Raw genomic sequence first — 21,263 nt, 5'->3', positions numbered from 1 at the left:
GGGGATTGATTGGTGGGGCAAGCTTGAAGGACCTGGTGCTCCTACTTTCTTATGTTTTTGAGGGGAAGGAGAAGAATATATAGAGAGAGATGGAGAGGGAGGTGGGAGAGAGATGTGGGGAGAGAGAGGAGAGAGATGGTTTGACCTTCTGTGGTTTTTGATGCTTGGAGTCATTATGTTCACAATACTTCTTCAAAATGGTTTCCTTATGTCCAGGTTTTGCCATAGGAAGCTTTTAGGAACACTGACATTCAGGAGTTGTCTGTTTGAATATAGCATTTTATGTCAGTGTAGGGATAGGTAAATCCAACAACAGAGACCAGGTACTGGGCACTATTAAAGGTTTTCATTTGCCCAGCTGACATGTATACAGGTGTGTGTGTGTGTGTGTGTGTGTGTAATTTTATTGAATTGGCTTCTTCATTGAAGTATTCCTGGAGTAATGTAACCCATTGCAACTAGAGGAGTTGGTTTTAACCACCTGGAATGTAACTCACAATTAAAATTTAATGATTGTATTAACTAGCTGATGCAGATACCAATAAAAAAGTGAGGAAGGTGGGGGGGGGGGCGGGTGTGAAAGGGAAATCTACAAATTAAGTTGTTTATGACTGTCTGGTTTTTCCTTAAAAGTAAGAACTCTCAGCCACGTAGGCACTGCAATCAGGGAAAGGTGAGTTGGTCAGTCACCAGGATGACCACTGAGACAGGGATTGCAGCTGGAGAAGGGTGGCCTGGTCAGTATCAGAAGTTGTGGTCTCAATAGATCCTCAGCGGATTGACATCCAGAACAGTACTGTTACATTAAGGTTACTGTAATCTCTCAACCTCAAATAATGGTATTTCGTCACAGAATAAGGAATTCTGAATTTTCACCACTTAATAAAATTGCAAGTCAGGACTTTTGCACAGCTGGTTCATTGTAACGATCGAGGCAGGGGGAGGCCTCAGTCCTACACCTCTCTGCATCATTATTCAGAAATATAAGTAGACTAGATAGAGATTTTAGTTGCACATCTTTTGTCAAAGGCAAACAGGCCCTAACTATCAGTATTGCAGATCCATGAATGAGTAAGGAGATGGCAAATAGAATATAATGTGAAGTCGGCCATGTTGGTACAAAGAATTCAGAAAACAGACTGTATTGCAATCAGTAAGGGATTGAAAATGATTGGTGTTCAGCAGGATCTGGATGTCCTTGTACACTGACATCTGAAAGTTAATACACAGGTACTGCAAGCGATTAGGAAAGCAAACAATATATTGACCTTCACTGCAAAAGGATTTGAGTACAACAATAAAAGCTTCATGCTTCCATTATATAGGGCCCTAGTGAGACCACCCCTGGAGTTTTGGGTGCATTGGTCTTCCTAACTGAGGAAGAAGATACTGGCTGTTGATGGATTTCACCAAGTTGATTGCATGGTGGGTGGGATTTGACATTTGATTGAGAAGACTGGGACTGTACTCTGGGGTTTAAAAGAACAAAAGATAATCTCATTGAAATATACACAATTCTTTTGGGGCTTGTCAGGGTAAGTACAGAGTTGATAAGGGACAAGGGTTGGATAGATAGAAACTTTTTTCCAGGGCAGTGGAGTCGAGGACTAGAGGGCACAGATTTAAGGTGAGATCGGAGGGGTAAATTTATCACACAGAACTGGTGGTTATCTGGAACAAGCTGCCCGAGGAGGTGGTGGAGGCAGATGCAATTACAATGTTTAAAAGACATTTGGATAGGTACTTGGATAGGAAAGGTTTAGAGGGATATGGGCCAAATGTAGGCAAATGAGATTAGTTTAGGTGGGTATTATGGTCAGCATGGACAATGTGTGTCGAAGGGCCCATTCCTGTGTTGTGCAGTTCTATGATTCTGTTTCACCCTTCCAGGGCTGTCTAAAACCAGAGGTCACAGTTTCAAAGTAAGGGGTTGGCCATTCAGGACAGAGGTGAGAAGAAATTCCTTCACTCAGTGCATGGTGAACCTTTGGAATCCTTGATCTAAGAGGACTGTGGGAACTCAATCACTGCATGTATTCAAGGCAGAGATCGAAAGATTTTTGGATATTAAGAGAACCATGAAGTTCGAACAGGAAAATGGTGCTGAGGTAAAGGATCAGTCATGGTCATATTGAATGGTAGAGCAGGCCCGAGAGGCCAAATGGCCTCCTTTTGCTTCCAGATCTCATGTTCTTATAGGTAAGTGAAGAGATATCGAGGAGTGCAGTCTGAGAAGAGTTTTGTCAGACTTGGGGTGGTTGACAAGGGGCAAAGCCATGGAAAGGGGTTGAATAATAAGGATGAGTATTTTACAACTGGGTGAGAGCCAGAAGGAGGGCCTGGTGGAGGTAGGGGGTGCGCAGGATGGAAGGCCATGACAGAGAAGAGCCTTGTTGGGGTGGGACTGGAGGAGGTGATGCCAGCAGACGATAGGCCTGGTGGATATGGCACCTGGAGAAGGTGAGGTACGGGATGTCCAATGGAGCTATCAGAGGAGGAGCTGTTAAAGATGGGAGTGGTGGAGTGGGACCAGGTGGAGAGGGGCTGATGCAGGGAGCATCCACAGAGGTAGGCCTGATAGAGGAGAACCTGTTGGTGGAGCACTGACTGGTAGGGGAGAACCCAGTGAGGCCGGACTCAGTGGAGGTTGGACATGCAGGCGTCTTAGTGGTGGAGGGCATGGCAGAGGGGAAATAGATGAGGAAGTGTCTGGTTGACGTAAGACTGGTGAGAAGGGGGAAGGCTGGTTAGGAAGGCCAGGTGAAAGGGGTCAGGTGAAGAGGGACCTTGTGTAGGAGAGCCCAGTGAAGGTAGAATGATGGGGGTCCTTGGTTGAGGAGGGTCTGGTTGGGAGGGGCCCAAAGAAAATGGTACTTGTGCAGAAGGCCGTGTAGGAGGAGGACTGGAGTTGGGCCTGGAGGGAGTGTTTGTCAGTGGATAAGGAAGGGCTGAGGGAGGACAGCCTGTGGCAGATTGATCTGGTGAATGGGGCAGTGATGGAAGAGGGACGTCCTGTAGGTATTGCGGGGAAGGAGTCCACCTGGCTCTGCTGGCCCACCTGCCCCTCTCTCCAGTTGCTTTTACTGTACCTGCCTCATTCTCTTCCTCCAATTATTCCTGCAGATCCAGAGAATCCTTGGGCAGGATATCCATGGCCACACATTCCCTTTCTCCCAGTGAATCCCACAAGGTGCACAATTTACTTACTGCTTTCCGACAAAGTTCACAGAACATTTCTGGAATGATGTGATCAGACTGGTGGTAAACTGTCCCAGGGTGTGTTCCAGATATTCACATCAGATGCCCACAGGTGAGGATCTGGAGGTTCAGAAAATGTGGGATCTCTGAGCTGTGACCTATTCCTTACAATTGGCTGGTCACTGTTTGGAAACATTGCTCCACCAAATGAATGAATACTAGTGGGCATTGTAAATGACCCACATACCCCTGACTATCCTTGAGCTGAAAACACAACAACTCATCAACAAGCACCAAGACCTCTCTTGGCTGGCAGTGAGAGGACCCTCCCTGTCAGATCCTACATGCACAGTCAGAGCATCACTCCCACTGCCCTTGGGATTTCTGTGTTGTGAATGAGATGATCGCCCACCTCTTTGAGGACTGTGTTCTTGCCAGAAGGATTTGAAAAGGGATGCAAGGGTACTTGCTGAAGTTATCTTGAACAGTTGTATAACAGGGAACTGTTATCTACTGATCGACGGGCTGTTCCCAGAGCACACACACAGACAAACATTATGTGTGGGTGAAAGATCAACTCAGTAAAAGACACATTATAGTTTGCCCAAATCTTGTTGGTCAACAAGCATTGGAGCATAAAAAATGCATTGAACCTTGGTGCAACCAAAACTAAGGCTTTGTGGGGAGAGACTGCAGTCTAAGGTTCTTCTGCCACTGGCCAATGAGGGGCTAGGTCCTGGTAGCAGACCCGTAAACATTTGATGGGTGTGTTGTTCAAAAAGGCCACATGAGTGACATTGCTGCCTTGTACATCGGCCCACAACATCAATGCCGACATTTTTGGCCTAATGTTATTTGGCTACAATAGGTCCATATCCTTTAATGCATTGTCTATTCAAGTGTCTGTCTAGGTGCCTCTTAAACATAGTGATTGTAGCTGTCTCCACCACCTCCTTTGGCACAGCATTCCAGATATCAACCACTCTCTGCATAAAACACTTTCCTCAAATCCCCTTTAAATTCCTCTCTCTGTGGGGCAGGCATGGTAGTGTAGTGGTTAGCGTAACGCTACTACAGCACCAGCGACATGGGTTCAATTCCGGCTGCTGTCTGTGAGGAGTTTGTACGTTCTCCCCATGTCTGCGTGGGTTTCCTCCTGGTGCTCTGGTTTGGTCCCACATTCCAAAGACGTACGGGTTAGGAAGTTGTGGGCATGCTATGTGGGCACCAGAAGCGTGGCAACACTTGCGGGCTGCCCCCAGAACTCTACACAAAAATGCATTTCACTGTGTGTTTCAATGTACATGTGACTAATAAAGATCTTAATAATAATAAAACCTATGCCCTCTTGTTTATGTTGCCCCTCCTCACCCGGCCCACCTCCACCACCAGGCATTTCCACTAGGCCCAGCTCCACTGGGCCTTCTACATGGCCTTGCTTCACCATCTATGCTACCTATGCCTCTCATAAAGTTTAATGAGACTATTTATATATTGATTTGATGACACCATGAATGAAAAGATTTGTACTGTTTGCATTGTATTTCCTATACACTAATGAAGTTCATGTTTGAAATAAAATCCCGAACTCATTCACCAAGATGGTATCTTGAAACAAATTCAGCTCAACCTGTTTTCAGTTTTAAAGTCCCATCCTGACCACTTCCGACACTCAGTATCACTCAGAACATCCCAGGAACATCTTCCCTTCAGAGTTAAAAACTTGCTCTTTCAAAGTTCACAGCGAACAATCTGTAAATCTTAAATAGCTTAAATAGCATGTTAACATTTGGTCTGGGTGTTGATGATTGCTGTTGCTTGCTGTGCACACCCCTTATTGATGCAAAAGCTACAAAGAGGTTTAATGCAATCTTCAGGGCTGAATATATAGTCCATTTTCAGAGAAATAACAATTTAAAAGTAGAAATAATATGAACGATCCAGAATCAAGCAATATTTAGAAATATAACCTGTTTAAGGTGTACAAGGTATTTTACTCTTTCAAAATGATTTCTGTATTCACTTGGCTTTTCACTTTGAAGTTTAGCTGCCATTTTGTGCCCAGACAGTAGAAAGCAGCATGGCAACATTGCTTAGAAACTTCCCGACAATCAATCTAGAATGAGCAGCAACACAAAATGCTGGAGGAACTCAGCGGGTCAGGCAGCATCTTTGGAGGGAAATAGACAGTCAACTTTTCTGGTCGAGACCCTTAATCTGAGTCCAAATGAAGGATCTTGACCCAAAATGTTGACTGTCCATTTCCCTCCATAGATGCTGCCTGACCTGCTGATTTCCTCCCAACATCTTCTGTGTTGCTCCAGATATCGGCATCTACAGTCTCACTTATCTCTATGTGGAATGCCTGTTGGGTTTAGGGTTGGGGGGGTTGTTTGTGACGTCGTAGAATTCCCAACAGCATGAGAACGAGTCCGTAAACAGTGTTCTCAACTTAAACAAAGGCACTTACATTGTTGAGAAGGTAGGGTGGTCTCGTGTGGGTGGGGTAGATAGGCTTAGGTCTGAGACACAAAACAATGTTGCAGATGCTGGAATCTGGAGCAATACACAAAAAGTGCTGGAGGAACTCAGCAGGTCAGGCAGCATCCATGGAGGGAAATAAACAGTCGACATTTCGGGCCGAGATCCTTAATCAGGACTGGAAAGGAAGACGGCAGAAGCCAGAATAAGATGGTGGGGGGAGGGGGAGGAGCACATGCAGGCAAGTCCAGGGGATAGGTGGGTGAGGGAGGGGGGAGATGTAATAAGCTGAGAGGTGATAGGTAGAAGAGACAAGGGGCTGAAGAAGGAGGAATCCGGTGGAAGAGGGCAGTGGACCATGGAATAAAGGATGGAGGAGAGGAGATGGGCAGGTCATCAAGGTGGATGAAGGGAGCCACAGGAATAAGAGTAGACTTTGGAGTTGGGGTGGGGGTAAGAAGGGGTGGGGTTACCAGGAGTTAGAGAAATAGATATTGAGGCCATCAGGTTGGAGACTCCCAAGGCAGAATATAAGGTGTTGTTCCTCCAACCTGCAGTGGCAGATATTTAAACACCCGGTTCAGAACGCGCAGCAGAAATTTATCCCAGGAGAAATCTGAACTATCCGTGGTTTACAGAGGTCAAAAAATATTAAATCAAAGACTAAGGATATAAAGTGGTGAGAGGGAGTGGTAGACCAGAAAACTGGGGATCTGAGAGCCACCAGCGAGAGATTAAAATGTAATAAGGAGGGAGAAAACTGATTATGAAGAAAACCGTACCTAATCAACCTTGTGGTGGGCCGGTCACCCAGCGAATCATCACACAGAAAGGGGAACACAAAGTCCTGTGACAGATCCAAGATAAAAGCCAGAAAGTAGAGAGTTCATTGGAAGAGTTAAGGTCACAGAGTGAATCCCGCAGATTTTCTGGGGAAGGAAGGGCTCTTCTCTCCTCCAATCCCAGGTTTTCTCCCACTTCCAAATAAAGGTCCTATGGTGAGTCACTGTGCTCACAACGTAAGCAAACAGTGACTGAGGCAGCCAGATGTGCTCGGAAACCGTTCAGGAGCACAGGATGTCAAACCGGCGCATCTGGCCCTAAAAGTAGACCCTAGGTTCGGTCTCAGCCGCGTTCTGGGATTCCCTTCCTGTCAGAGCCCGCCTTTTTCATATTCCACACTTGTGCCGGGGGACAGAACAAGATAGTTTAACAAGGTGAAAGAGAATTTAGGGTCAATAGAAGCCGGTGAATTCAAGGGATCACAACACAAAATATAAGATTAAATGTAAGTTTATTTAGAACGGAGAACAAGGCAATGTCATTACACCGAGTTACAGCTTTGTGGGAATCACCCGAGGGTTAGGCGTTGGGGCACCGATTCAGCCGTGGCCCGTGGTCCTGTGATCCCGATGTGTTTATCCAAGAGAGAACACGGCCCATTTAGTTTCTGCAAAAGTTATCCCAAAGGTTCAAGCGGAGAAGTGTCAGTGTCAGGTAACAGCAGGGAGCAGACAACAAAAGTGAAATACAGAGAGATATCAATCGTTTATACGCAGCTATTTCTATGTGATCACTTTTACAATGTGTAAAGTGTGAAGGTATCGGGTGGCAGAAAATGAGTGTGATCCCCCACCCCAACCCGATTAACGGTGGGTTACTCGTGGCATTCTGGACCAGCACTGGGGACCACTGAAAGATGCGCGACCTAAAGGAGGTCACCGCTGTCTCGCTGAACTGTGCTGCTGGCGAGGTTTTGTTCAGATTGCAACCGGTAATCCACTAAACCCTTCAGAACCCGGAAGGTAAACACGGAGGAGGACATTAGCCCACAGCCAGAGAGTAACACTGGGGAGAAGCGGTCTGTGAACCCAGCTATTGTACAGCCCACAACGAAGGCCCCCAGCAGTGTCTTGACAATTGCTGAAGATCGATGCTGCATTGCGTTTTGCAGAAGCCGGAGGGGTCTGCCGACTCTGTTGGACAACCTGCGCAGCTCCTGGTCACTGATGCTCACCTGTCTCCGGACGTGAATCCACCCGGCAACAGTGCAGCCAATTACAGTGAGGAGAGGCAAGCCCGGCTCACGAAGTGCACCCAGTGCCCCAGAGATGAGGGACCACAACCAGACTTTCAACATCAGCATCCGCATGTAGCCTGAAGTAACTTGAATTTCCCGCATCATCTTTTTGACCCTGACCGAGAATACATTTGATTTTATGCTCTGGAGATCACTGGCAAGGGTAGACTTTAATTTCGGAAGATCATATTCTTCCACATCCAAACCGGAGATCAGGAAAATGGCTGGCGGTTTAACTCCGACACTTCGGAAGTTTTTGACACAATCCCGGTGGATTTGCATCTGCCCTTCATTAAAGCCAATGCCTTGCATCTGCATGGAATAGGCGTCATTGTCGATTTTGGACCGGATGTAGTAGAACCCTTTCTGCTGTTCTTGAATCTTTTTGGAGAGTTCGCCATCGGACTCTCTGAATCGCGACTGGGACACGATGATGTAAAAGTCATAGCTTTCAAACTGCACTTGCTTCAGGTAACGATTCAGTTCAAAACCAAAGGAGTTTAATCCAGGGAGATCCCAGAGATGAACATTGGGCAGAGATGGATAGCGATATTTGGTTGGCACCGTGCTGGGTTCATCGTTCCCAGATGGAGCAGCTCCGGGGTCGTCACTCCGAAGACCCCTCATCGCGTTGATGAAGGTAGATTTCCCGGAGCCCACATCGCCCAGCACTGCAATGTTAACCTGCACGTCGGCTAAATCCTCAGCCCTCTGCTTTATGTCAAGAATCACCGATACTACATCACCTTTATTGTGCATGGACTGAAGACTTCCCACCTTCCCATTGCTGAAGTAGTTGGACAGGACAGACGGGGCCATTGTATTCCTGGGAAAAAAATAAATTCATTAATGTCAGACTGGCGCTGGGAATATTCGAGGCGTTATCTGTTCAGGCCCGTGTCACCAGGCCCCGTATTACTGCCCGTGGCGAAGTTTAATAGAAGGGGAGATCGAGTGTGGACTTGGAAGAGGCAGGCAGAAGGAAGAGTTGCCTTTGAATAGCAGCATCTGGATGGTCCAGAGGGCTTCTCTAACAGTGGCGAATTCTCTCCGGAGCGCAGACACTGATGAAAATAAGAAATCAGACACGCCCACACAGACAGCAATAGCCGGACACCCTGGGGCAGAAATTCTTCATGTTGGCCAACGACTCTGTGCGCTTTCGGCTGAAACCGGTAGGTAAACACGGTAATGTCAGCCTGCGTGAGGACAGGTTGTGGCATCACTTGCACGAACTCCACTGGTGCATCTTGTTGTGACTGACTAAGCTGGGGCACACGGAAGCTGTAACTGGGAGATTTAAACGACTTTCTTTAACACAGCAGATCTTCTGGAGAGAATCTCCCAGTTACAACTTCCGTGTGGCTCAGTTTAGGCAGTCACAATATTTGGGGTCTAGTCCGTGGCCAGCGACCTCAGCAGTCTAAGGGGGTGAGTGTTTTTAATTGTGGCACCTATCCTTGGATCTGTTCAGGCTGAAGACCACGGGATCATGAAGTATCAAAAATCACGGCAGAGAGCTGAAATGATAGATATAAAAGTGGTGTGTGTGTGTGTGTGTGTGTGTGTGTGTGTGTGTGTGTGTGTGTGTGTGTGTGTGTGTGTGTGTGTGTGTGTGTGAGACATGGCCACCAGTTGTGAAAGGTGGTTGCTGACCCTTCGGTACAGCACAGGGATACCTGTATACTCGTTTGGTAGACTGTATAGGAGTACAATTGTTTATATAAGTGTGTTTGTGTGTGTGGGGGAGAAAACTTTGCAATGGCACAAAGGGGAGAACTCATGGATGACCTCTTTTACTTCTTCCCCTTCCTTGCTTGCTTTATGTTTGGTACTGGAATTAGCATGGAAATACTTGCAAGAGAGAATTAAGTGTCAGGCACAGTAAGAGGCACAGAATGCACAAAGAAAAGAAATGGAGAAAAAAGGGACACATACAGAGAATAGTTAGATGGGATGGAAAGAGAGAGACATGGACAGAAAGAGAATGGAGGAATTAGAACAATATCAGGGACCCGGATAGTCTGAGAGATAAATGGGGAAAGGCCCAGCAGGTGGGTGCTCACTGGGTAGCAGTCATGGGAATGGCGAAAGAAGAAGGTGAAGAGGTAGATTGGGAGGTTCTGGCTTGGGAAGTTGACAAGTGGGAACGTGCTAGCAAACAGGAGAGGTTGCACCCTGAAATGCTTATTAGGATGGCACCTATTGAGGTCAGGCAATGGCAGGCTGAGAATCCCGATGACCCCAGCCAGCTCCCAACACTGATTACCACCATCCACACACCAAGGGGTGCAGGTTGGTACCTGGGTAATTAGTAGTAGTGCCAGTCATGAGGAGAGATATTGGAACTTGAAGGGAGAAGTGAGGCAGTGACTTGGGGGAGGTGAGAGTAATTGGGGAATGATAATGTCAGTGGTTTAGAGGGCAGATGAGCCTGTCATGGATTATGTGGAGCGTAAATATCGGTCCTATGAGGAATACTCAGGGCTGGACAATCCAGGGAGGGACGACCCAGTCTTCCTGAAAATGCTCAAGGAAGGGCTGAGCTCAGCCCACCAGGAAGTTTATGATTTAGGCCTAGCTGTGGGATCGACCTACCCTGCAATAGTTACATGGGCCGTGGAGATAGACTGGAGGAGGGGAAAGGGAAGGTGTAAGGTGGCTATCATGAATGTAGCTGCTGCAAGGACAGAGACGACATGCTTTGCGTGACAGTGAGCACGGCATTTAGTGAGGGACTGCTGCACTGGACCCAAGAGGACAAGGGAGATGATAATGTGATAGCTGTGGCCTCAAAGGCCATGGTTGAAAGCGGCATCCTAACAAGGGAGGAAGGCATGAGGGTCAACTGCCAAAACAGGCAGCAACCACAACAGAAGCTTAATGCCCCACTCCATCAGTACCCTCTCTGTCCAATTTGACTGCTGACCAGATCATAGAGCTAGTAAAGACAGCATCCAGGTCAGACAAGTAGCAGGCAGCAGCCCCCCCCCCCCCCATTGCCAGCACTGGTGATCCATGGATGCACACAGCAGCATTATTAGGAGGCCAGCAAGGCAATATGTTAGTGGACACAAGGGACATCAGTCTCGATAACTGACCTACCCTTACCAACAAGTGGGAAGGCTACTTACAGTATATTGCAGGTGTGTGTGGAAAAACAATGAAGGAAGAGAGAAGTGAATCAGGGGTACTTGAAATAGGTGGAATGTTCTTCACTGTATATTCCTGGGTATGCCCAAACAATGAGGGTACTATCCTGGGAATAGATATACAAAGGGAGGCAGGGGCAATCATAGGCACTGGAAAGGGAGAAATAACATGGACAAGTCAGGGGCAGCAAACACGTACAACCAATAGAGTACACAACTTAGCCAGCATTGCCACATCTGCTCCAATCATCAGGGACTGGAGCTAATATGGTGTGTATGGGTTACTTTGTCAGCAGTTTCCAGGAGTGTGGGCTAGACACAAGCAAGATTGTGGTCAGGTAAAGATAGACCCAGTTAAAATACAGGGGGATCTGCATAAACCCCTGTAAGTAAAGAGTTAAATTAGCCAAAAGTCATTTCTGATTCCTCCTTCATATGTGCAGTAGTGTGTAACACAAAATGGTGTCAGCTCAGACTGTGGGAATATTTTGAGAACTTACGGGAGTACTGATGCACATCGTTGAGATTAGATACTGGTGAAGGATGTTTTCTTCTTTACAGACCTATTGTCTCTGTTTCTAAACTTCATGTTTAGGCCAAAAGTCATGAGTGATACGATGTTACAGGCTGGTACCACTAGGGAATGGAAAAGTACTGGGGTAAAAGTTATGTTAAGTTTTTGAAGGGTATAAAAAGGGCACCTTCTTTGTGCAAATTGGGACCTTCCCTTAGGCTGGGTCGCAACCGGTGCTAAGACACAGACAGAAGGCTGTGTGAAAGGTTGTCGGACACCTGAGGTTCCCTCCGGCATTATATGGATCGGTTCATTGATTGGTTGATAAGTATTATTTTGCTTCCTTCTGTATTTTAAGTATTCTTCTTTCTTTCTGTATCTTATTCTTCATATAACTCTAATAAAGTAGTTTCTATAACCTTTAACACATGTACAGTGCCTCCTTTGTTTGCGAATACCTCTTGCTGCTGAATCAGGAAAGAACAAGGAACGAATTTTAAAATATTTTCGTTACAACCCCATAAACACTACCCCATATAAACTGATGCATTGACAGCCATCCATAGTATAGTGAAGGAATTAAAACACCAGGGGACACTAAGAGAGACCTCATCAACCACTAACTCACCTATATAGCCAGTAAAGAAACTGGATGGATCATATCAGTTGATCATAGATTACACCAGCTTCAAAAAGACCACACTGTGATGGCATTCCACCATGACAAGCCCTACCAGAATCCTAAACAGCCTGTCCTCAGAACACGACATCTTTACAGTCCTGGACATTGTTAATGGATCTTGGGGGCTTCATTTGCACCCGAGTCCCAAGAGCAATTTGCCTTCACTCTGGGTGGGCAGCAATATACATGAAGCAGACTCCCCCAGGGATTCCACAATAGTCCAGCCATTCTTCATAAAGCCATGGCACAGACTTTGGGAAAGCTCAATCTGACACCCTACCGCAGTATCGTCTTACAATATGTAGATGATCTACTGATTGCCTCAGAGGATGAAGCAGGTCACTTAGGGGTGATAGCCAGTGGTTTAGAAATACTGAGCAACGAGGGTTTACGATCAGCCTACATAAGGCTCAGATAAAGAAGCAAACAGTACAGTACCTAGGACACACGATTTTGCTGGGTAGGAACGACATGTCAAATGACAGACATTCAGCAATCAGCTCCATGCCCTGTCCAGTCAACGTGAGGAAGGTAATGTGGCTATTTGATTACTGCTGTAATTTCATACTGGGGTTCTTGGCACTAGTGGCTCTGATACAGGCTTTAATCAAAGAAGGGAAGCTCCCTCTGGAGGAAGTAAAACAGGAGCCAGATGAGGAGAAAACTTTTATGGATATCAAGAAAGCCCTGGTCTCTGCACCTGCTTTGGGATTACCAGATGCAACTCACCCCTTTCACCTTTACTGCAGCAATGAGGGAGGATATTACAATGCTGTAGTGGTGTAGGCTCATGGGGACACAAAAAGACCAGTGGCATATTATTCAGTAAAACAGGCTACTGTTGTAGCAGACTTCCCAGCTGTGTTGCAGCTTTAGATTGTGCAGCATGGGCAGTGTGGGTTAGCGAGCCTGTAGTGATAGTGGGAGAGCACATACTACACACTCCCCACATCATTGTAGAACTCCTGAATACAGGGAGGCTGAGAGAAGTCACCAAAAGCAGGAGGGCAGCCTGGGAGGCTACCCTCATCTCCAGAGACAAATCAGTGACAATAGTGATAGACACTGGAGTGAGCCCCATAAGTGCCATCCTAACAGAGGGGGAAGACACATGAGTGCCAAATCGAAACAGAGCAGGAAGGAGATACCAGTGTAAGGTAAACACCTTTGGAAGGGGAAGCAGAGGAGATTTTTATAGATGAGTCCTGGAGGTACCTAAATGGGAAGCCACCAATTGGACGGGCTGTAGTGAAGGAAACAGGAGAGGAATTAGCTGCAAGAGCACTGCCAGGAGGATGCTCAGCTCAGGTGCCAGAACTGGTGGCTTTGCTTTCTGGGTGGTGCATGATTACCTGATGGCGTGGGGATGATGGGGATTTGTAACCTCAGCAGGAACAGGTAATCAACATGTGCACCTAATACAAGAACTGTTAGAAGCAATGAGGCTGCTGGCAGAGGTGGCAGTGATTAAAGTAAAGGCTCACCAGAAAGGGGAAAGCAAGGAGCGGACAGGGAATGAGTGGGCAGATCTTAGGGCAAAAAGAGAAGCAGAAGGACATGAGGCAACAGGAATTGCAAGTATTGAGGAAGAAACTACTGAAGCAAATTTAGTAAAATTATATGGAGAGGTAGAGGCAGAGGAGAAGGAGATATGGGGAAGAGAGGGAGCAAAGGAGGGACCAGATGGTAGCTAGACACATGGGGAGGCAGGGGTGACTGTAGCCCCAGCAGGAATTAGGCAGATACTGCTAAATTTATATCATGGGGCGATACATCAGGGAGGCACAGCATGATCAAAACCCTCCAGCAGGCCTGATGGTGGCCAGGGATGGGCAGTGAGGTAGAGAAATTCTGTCGGCAATGTATGATTTGTGCCCAGCATAACCCTGGTAGAGGGATAAGGATGTGGCTAGCAAACCAGCAACACTGAGGGAGCCCAGGGTAAACATCCAGATGGACTTTACAGGGCTCTTGCTAAGGAGTAAGGGGAAAAGCTACTGCTTAGTGACCATGGATCACTTCACCCGGTGGATAGAGGCTTTCCTAACGAGAGACTGTACCACTAACACAGCAGCATGGATTTTAGCACAGGAAATCCTCCCCAGGTGGGGAACTCCAGCCCAGGTGGATTCAAATCAAGGAGCACTTTTCACAGGAAAACTCGACAACAATTCCATGTACCCTACCACCCCCAGAGCTCAGGAATGGTTTCAGAGAATGAAGTGAACAATCAAAACTACCTTAGCTAAAGCCAAGGAGAGACAGGAAAGACATGGGTTAACATACTGCCAGCAACCCTGATGACAATGCGAGTGACCCCAAACCACAGGCTGGGTCTTAGCCCCAATGAACAACTGATGGCGTGAGCAATGTGGCTCCCTTATGGAGTGATTACGGGTTGTGGTGAACCAGGAACCTCTAGGGATAAAATGAGCCAGTATGTAAAGGACCTTAGTAACCAGCTTAAAGTGTTGAGGGACCAAGCAAAACAGCAGCAACATATTGCTGATCAGAAAGAGTCAGGGGGAGAGAAGGTAAATTTCCCATAGCTGGGTGACCAAGTCATGGTATGGGAGCTGCCAGAAAAGGCAGGATTCACTCCCAGGTAGATAGGACCACAGGTGGTGCTACTGACAAATGGCACCTGTGTCTGTGTGTAGACCCGGCAAGACAGCCAGTGGATACATTGGACTCAGGTTAAATGATATCACTCATCTTCTTCTCACCCACACAGGCAGACCAAGAGACCAAGTCCACCCAATAACAATGTCATTACAGATAATTTAAATGATGAACACCAGCCTACTGCTTCACATCTGACTGCTTCTGATGGAAGCAGAGCTACGAGTGAAAGGGAACGGGGATGCAAATGCAGAAGAGACAGAGCGTGTGTCAGCAAACCATGATTAAAGCGTTACAGTGTAATGGTAATTGTACTTTGTAATGAAGGCTGGTTCTGGGAGGTACATGTTTAGTAATATAGATCAGAATGGAAAGGCATTGGGATATAGACGGGAAGGGATCTGAGTTAATGACAATGTCAAGTTCCACAACATTGAAGGCCAGGCAGACCAAGCTGAGAGAGAGAGAAAAAGAGAAGATGTGTGCACAGAACTTCAGAAGGCAGTTACTCCAGCTTGGATGGGAGTGAATCAAGTGAGCTGGGTCCTTTCAGTGGTAGGGCCAGCCAGCAAAAGGTCACACCAGAAGGGAGCGTCATTGGGGATGATGTGCTTAGACCACCCAAATCCTCCTGGAGACATCAAAAGGACTGAGAGCCTTTTGATTATTCTGAAGATCTTCTGTGGTGGCACAGAGTATGAACTGTTGCTTGTAACCTTGAGACAAAATAAGTTAACCAGCTGGTGCCCCTTGCCAACACAGTAACTACTGACAGTCATGTCTCAAGTTTCAGTTATCAGAGATTGAATGGGCGAAGATAACAATGCAAGATATACCACAGTGGGGTAGCAGAGAAGGAGGCAGCAAGCAAAGTCATGAATGACAAAGACATCATTTTAAAACTGGTTGAAATCATCAAGGGGATAAATGTATCCAAGAAGAAACTGTGGTCAAATGCCTACCAACAACATTTTATTGCCATCACTACAAAAATCTTGTCGATAGCTGGTTAGGGATGATGAATAGTTTAGATGTAGGTCCACGAAGAGACATGATAGCTGAGTAATTGGGATGGGGTACTCAGTGAAGGGCATTTTTGCTGCCCTGCATATTCAGAACCTCCTTAAAGTTTGGCCTTCCTGGGACAGATTTCTGTCCAGGGTCCATCAGGGGAGTACGTTTGGGATTATTCTTGAGTTATGAAATCATGGATAGCAAATATTAATTAAAATGAGGACATAACAGACTGCAGAACCAGTCTTTGGGAAATAAAACCTGTTCACGATTTAAATTTACTGATATTTTAAAGCTATTGAAACTAGTCTTTGGGCATGGGACATTCTGATTCTGTACCATTGAAATATGCAGCAGAAGACAATAGATGTATGTTCATGTTAATTGATGGTCATTGAAAACCTCAGGATGAGATCAGGGAAGGCATAACGTGGCCATCTCCTGTATTAGCACATTGCTGAATGTGTATCCCTGCCACTTTATGCACAGTTCAGGACAGGTCTGCTTTGTCACATAATATTCTGGCTACTTGTATATTCAGTATAGTTGTATACTCCCTCAACACTGTAACAAACAAGGTATTTTTGAAGGTCTGGAGTTTGTGCTCAGAAGCTTTGGGACCAGCCACCAGCATTGAATATTCAAAGGGATTCTGCTAGTAGGGATGTGTTACCATTGAAAATATGTAATTCTGCAAAGTTACCTGACTCTATTCAAAATGTTAAAGTAGGTGATTATAGCCATTGAAATTGTAATTAATAGTTTGTTGTTACCTTTGTGTTTAACAAGTATGAAACATTGTGTTTTATTCTCTCCAGAAGATCTGCTGTGTTCAATAAAGATTTTTATATCTCCCATTTACAGCTTCTGTGTGGCTCAGTTCAGTCTGTCACAACACACCTGATCCCCATGAACACCTATTTTAATTTCAAAATAAACATTATTCATAATAAAAAATATGTACAAGAATAAACAGTGCAAAACCTTTACATTCGTGGACAATTACTTTAGTAGTGTTAACTTATTTTTTAGAACCCATAGCACCGTTGCCACTCATGTGGCTCCCTCAGATGATACACCAATACAATAATTACAATATTTAAGCGACATCCCCAACTGACCCAGCCCCTCCATGTCCAGTAGTGGAAGAACACTAGACTGTGGTCCTTCCCCACCGAGCCCTTACATTGGCTGCACCAAGCTTCAGTGCGTCCCTCAGCACGTACCCCTGCAACCTGGAATGTGCCAGTCAGCAGCATTCCCCCTTGGACATCTCACGGTGTTGGGAGACCAACAGGTTTCGGGCAGATCAAAGGGTGTCTTTCACCGAGTTGATGATCTTCCAGCAGCAGTTGATGTCCGTCTCCGTGTGTGTCCCCGGGAACAGTCCGTAGATCAGAAAGTCCTCTGTTACGCAGCTGCTCGGGATGAATCATAACAAGGACCCTTGCATCTTTCTCCACACCCTCTGTGCAAACTCAGAGCCCGCAATGAGGTGGGTGACCGTCCTGTCCCCAGCGTAGCTATCCCAGGGGCAGCGCGCATAGGGAATGATATTCCGACCATGCAGGAAGGATCTGACTGGGAGGGCCCCCCTCACTGCCAGCCAAACAAGGTTTTGGTGCTTGTTGGTGAGTTCTGGTGATGAGGCGTTCTGCCAGATGGTCTGGATGGTCTGCTCCGGGAACCAGCCCACAGTATCCATCCAGTATCTGCAGGATGTTCCGTGCTGACCACTGCCTGATGGACTTGTGGTCGAAGATGTTGGTCTGGAAGGACAGGTAGTGTGGCAACGTCCAGCTGACTGGGACGTTGCGTGGCAACGGGGCCAGGCCTATCATTTGCAACACTGGGGACAGATAGAACTTCAGCACATAGTGACACCTGGTGCCCATGTACTTTGGTTCCACGCAATTTGGAGAGCACATCCAACATGTATGTGTGAGATATCCTGTCGAAGGCCTTCTCCTGGTCCAAGCTGACCATGCAGGTGTCCACCTCTCTGTCCTGCACATAGGCGATGGTATCCCTGAGCAGCACAAGGCTGTCAAAGATCTTCCTGCCAGCTACAACACAGGTTTGGTCCGGGTGAATCACCTGTCCCAGAGCCAACAACCCTGCTGACGGTGGCCTTGAAAAGGATCTTATAATCCACATTCAACAGTGAGATGGATCTCCAATTTCTGATGTCCTCCCTCTCCCCCTTCTGCTTGTAAATGAGGTTAATGATACCCTTCCTCATGGATTCTGATATGCGGCCAGCCAGAAGCATAGCGTGGTACACTTCCAGCAGGTCCAGGCCCATCCAGACCCACAGAGCCGAGTACAACTCAGCCGGTAAGCCGTCGCTTCCGGGAGTTTTATTCAAATCAAAAGAATGGATGAAGCCAGTCAGCTCCTCCAGGGTCAGTGGTTGGTCCAGACTCTCCCACTTGCTGTCATCTAACACCACCATGATAAGACAGGAAGTTCTGGGACGCTGTGCTGTCTGTGGCCTTTTTGTTGTACAGACCAGCAAAGAAGGATCTGTAGATCCTTGATATGTCTGTCTTCAAGGATGTTACAGAGCCATCCTCTTCCTTTAGGCTGTGGTTCTCAGAGCTCCCCTGTGAACCTTTTGGAAGAAGAAGTGTGAGCACATCTCATCCTGCTCCACGGAGCAGACTCTGGATTAGAAGGTGATCTTGGACAATTCAGAGGTATAGAGCTGGGCTTGCCGGCTCTTCACCTCTCGGAGTTCCTCCCTGACATCCACCCCCCTTGACTGCAGAAGAGGTTTCTGCAAGTCTACCTGGAATTGGCACAATTTCCACTTACTCTGTCTTGTTTTCTGAACACCTTTGTGGATGAAGAACCTCTCAATGTTCTCCTTGGTTGCTTCCCACCAGTGCAGAGGGGTGTCAAAGAGGGGATTCATGATTCTCCAACCTGTGTAATCCTTTTTTAGTTCCTCAATGCTCTCTGGGGTTAGCAGCTTGACATTCAACTTCCATGTACCCTTGCCTGCCTCTGGTCCTCCTGCAGGTGACAGGCAGCTCGAAGGAGACAGTGGTCAGAGAAGAACACTAGCATAATGTCGGTGGATCTCACTGTGACTGGCTCCGACATGAAGAGGAAGTCCATGCGGGACCAGGCTGAGCTGTCCAATCTCGACCAGGTGGGTTGCGGCTGTGCTCCACCTGCAGGGGTGCTGAAGGTGTTGTGCAACTTGCCACTTTTAACCGTTTCCATCAGGATTCTGGAGGTGCTGTCCAGTCCGCTGTCGGCATTGCTGGATCGTCCAGTCGCATCAATGATGTAGTTGAAGTCACTGGCCAGAACGTCACCAGCAGTAGTGGGAGCTGGTGGAGGATGGGCAGACACTCGCTCCACATGGGCGAGGGGTACATGTTAATTAACCAGAATGGATTGTTATGGTACATTACGTCTGCTATGAGGAGATGCCCACCAACCACCTCTTTGACTTTGGTGATTGAGAAGTTGCCTCCCTGCAGCAGAATCCCCAGGCTGGAAACATGACAATCATTGCTCCCCGACCACACAAACAACCCGTGGTGGGCATCTCCTCATAGCAGATGTAATGTAGTGTAACACTCCGCTTTGGTTAATTAACGTGTCTAGGTTTGTTGCACTTGCGACACACCCCTGGGTTGTCCTGTGTACACCATGGTTCCCTCTGATAGTGAACACTGAGGGAGGGTGAATGATAAGAGAGATATCTTTATTAGTCACATGTACATCGAGACACAGTGAAATGATGAATCCATTTGCGTCGACCCTCAGCCTGTCCTTCACCTGGTGCTTGCTGGTCCAGATCCTGAACAAGTCCTTGATGTCCATGCAGCTTCCTGCTCCCTTGACAAAATGAGCCAGGAAGGTGAGGACATCCACCATGAGCATATCTGGGTTGAACATGTGGACCGTTATCACACATTACTTCTGAGTGGGGGGGGGGGGGGGGATGTGAGAAGAGTGGCTGCACCTTCAGCAGTGACAGTGAAGCTTCATTTCCCTTCTCCCGAAAGTTCTGCAGCAGCTTCTGCCATCTACGGGTACTTGAAGGTAATGTCGAAGTACCTATTACCTGTGAAGTCCTGGAGACCGGAGATGTCCTTGGCCTCAAATTTGCAGGTTTCCATCAAGACTTTTCTGATGAAAAGGTCCTGTGTGAAGGGGATCCCCTTTCTCAGGTCTTTCACTGTCACTCTGACAGTGTTGCAAATCCTTCCTCCCAAGGTGCTTGGCACTGCCTCCATCCTGATAGAGCCTGATATAGCAAGTTATGTGCTGGAAAGGGGTGTTAGACTGTTTCCCAATCAGCATTAGGATACAACCCTACCTTAGCAAATTGAGCTCTCATCAGGCAGTCAATTGATCGCTAAGAGTCCTCGTCGTCTTCTTTTATCAATGTCGGTGTCCGCAGAGGTCCACCACAAATCGGTCCCCGCAGATACTACACTTGATCTTAGCCAAAAGGCCGAGGAAAGACCCTAACCCCGTGAACACCTGGACCACAAACGCTCAGCAGCAAAGCTCAACAAGAGAGCTGGGATCTGCTTCTATCTTCCTTAAAAGGGGCCCAGGCTTACCTGCTGTGCGAGCATTGGACCTACACTGTTGTTCTATTGTTCCGCCCCTCCCTCCCCCTCAACCAGCCAACCGCACATCTGGTGATGCCCTTAGCTCCCTTCCATCATGGATTGCGCATTGACACAATGCCAGAGACCCAGGTTCGATTCTGATCTCGGATGCCCTCTATGTGGAGTTTGCAAGTTTTCCCCATGAATGCCGGTGCTCTGGTTTCTTCCCACATCGGTAGGTTAATTGGCCCCTGTAAATTGTCCACTAATGTGTGAGATAGAGGTAGAATCTTTGGGGGGGGAATTGCTGGGAATATGGGGAGAATAAAAACGTGATTAATGCAAATGGGTGCTTGACGGTTGGCACGGACTTAGTGGGCCGAAGAGCCATACTTCTGTCTATGACCCCTCCCCTGCCCCCAACAGACCCAACCCAATTGTATCTCCAGATCCTAGTCCCCAACATTTCGTGGCTTTCAATGCCCTGACTCTCAGTGGGACTCTGGTCTGTCCTTCCTGCCCCACTGTGTTTGTACCCTACCCCAGTGCTCCAAAGTCCCCACACCTCACTCCGAGTCTGTGTGCAGATTAACGGCCTCTGTGTGGACCTAGGCTGTGAGCAACCAATGCTGTATGGTTTCCCTAATATCTAATGGAATGTCTAACAGTGAAGTGTCGACCATACTACCAGCTACGAGAGTTCACTTCAGCTATCCTGATGGCACCATTGAGGATGTAAGATCTGCCTTCTGGAGAGTGAACCCGAGGAAAGCATCTGGCCTGGATGGTGTCCCTGGCTGTGTGCTCAGATCTTGTGCTGATCAGCTAGTGGGGGTATTTGCAGACATATTTAACCTCTCCCTGCTTCAATTTGAGGTTCCCATCTGTTCTAAGAAGATCACTATCATCCTGGTACTGAAGAAAAACAAGGTATCATGCC

At 47.1% G+C, this 21,263-nt stretch overlaps 1 protein-coding gene across 7 annotated transcripts in view; it reads right to left on the bottom strand.

Moving 5' to 3' along the window:
* Window positions 1–6,956: 6,956 nt before the first annotated feature.
* The window catches only part of LOC127573879 (T-cell-specific guanine nucleotide triphosphate-binding protein 2-like), a 47,887-nt gene continuing 33,580 nt past the window's right edge, over window positions 6,957–21,263 (bottom strand). For 2 of the 7 annotated variants that reach the window (XM_052022428.1, XM_052022431.1), the window contains exon 3: window positions 6,957–8,468. In XM_052022428.1, the coding sequence (XP_051878388.1) occupies window positions 7,388–8,468 (1,081 nt within the window). In that variant the 3' untranslated portion in view covers window positions 6,957–7,387. Of the gene's footprint in view, window positions 8,586–16,516; window positions 16,661–21,263 lie in introns of all 7 variants that reach the window. The other 5 variants (XR_007956833.1, XR_007956832.1, XM_052022432.1 and 2 more) reach the window with 5 other exon arrangements.

Source organism: Pristis pectinata, chromosome 8, assembly GCF_009764475.1.
Source record: "Pristis pectinata isolate sPriPec2 chromosome 8, sPriPec2.1.pri, whole genome shotgun sequence".
NCBI lineage: Eukaryota > Metazoa > Chordata > Chondrichthyes > Rhinopristiformes > Pristidae > Pristis > Pristis pectinata.
Note: the sequence above shows the minus strand (reverse complement) of the source record. Positions and strands in the feature narration are given on the sequence as shown.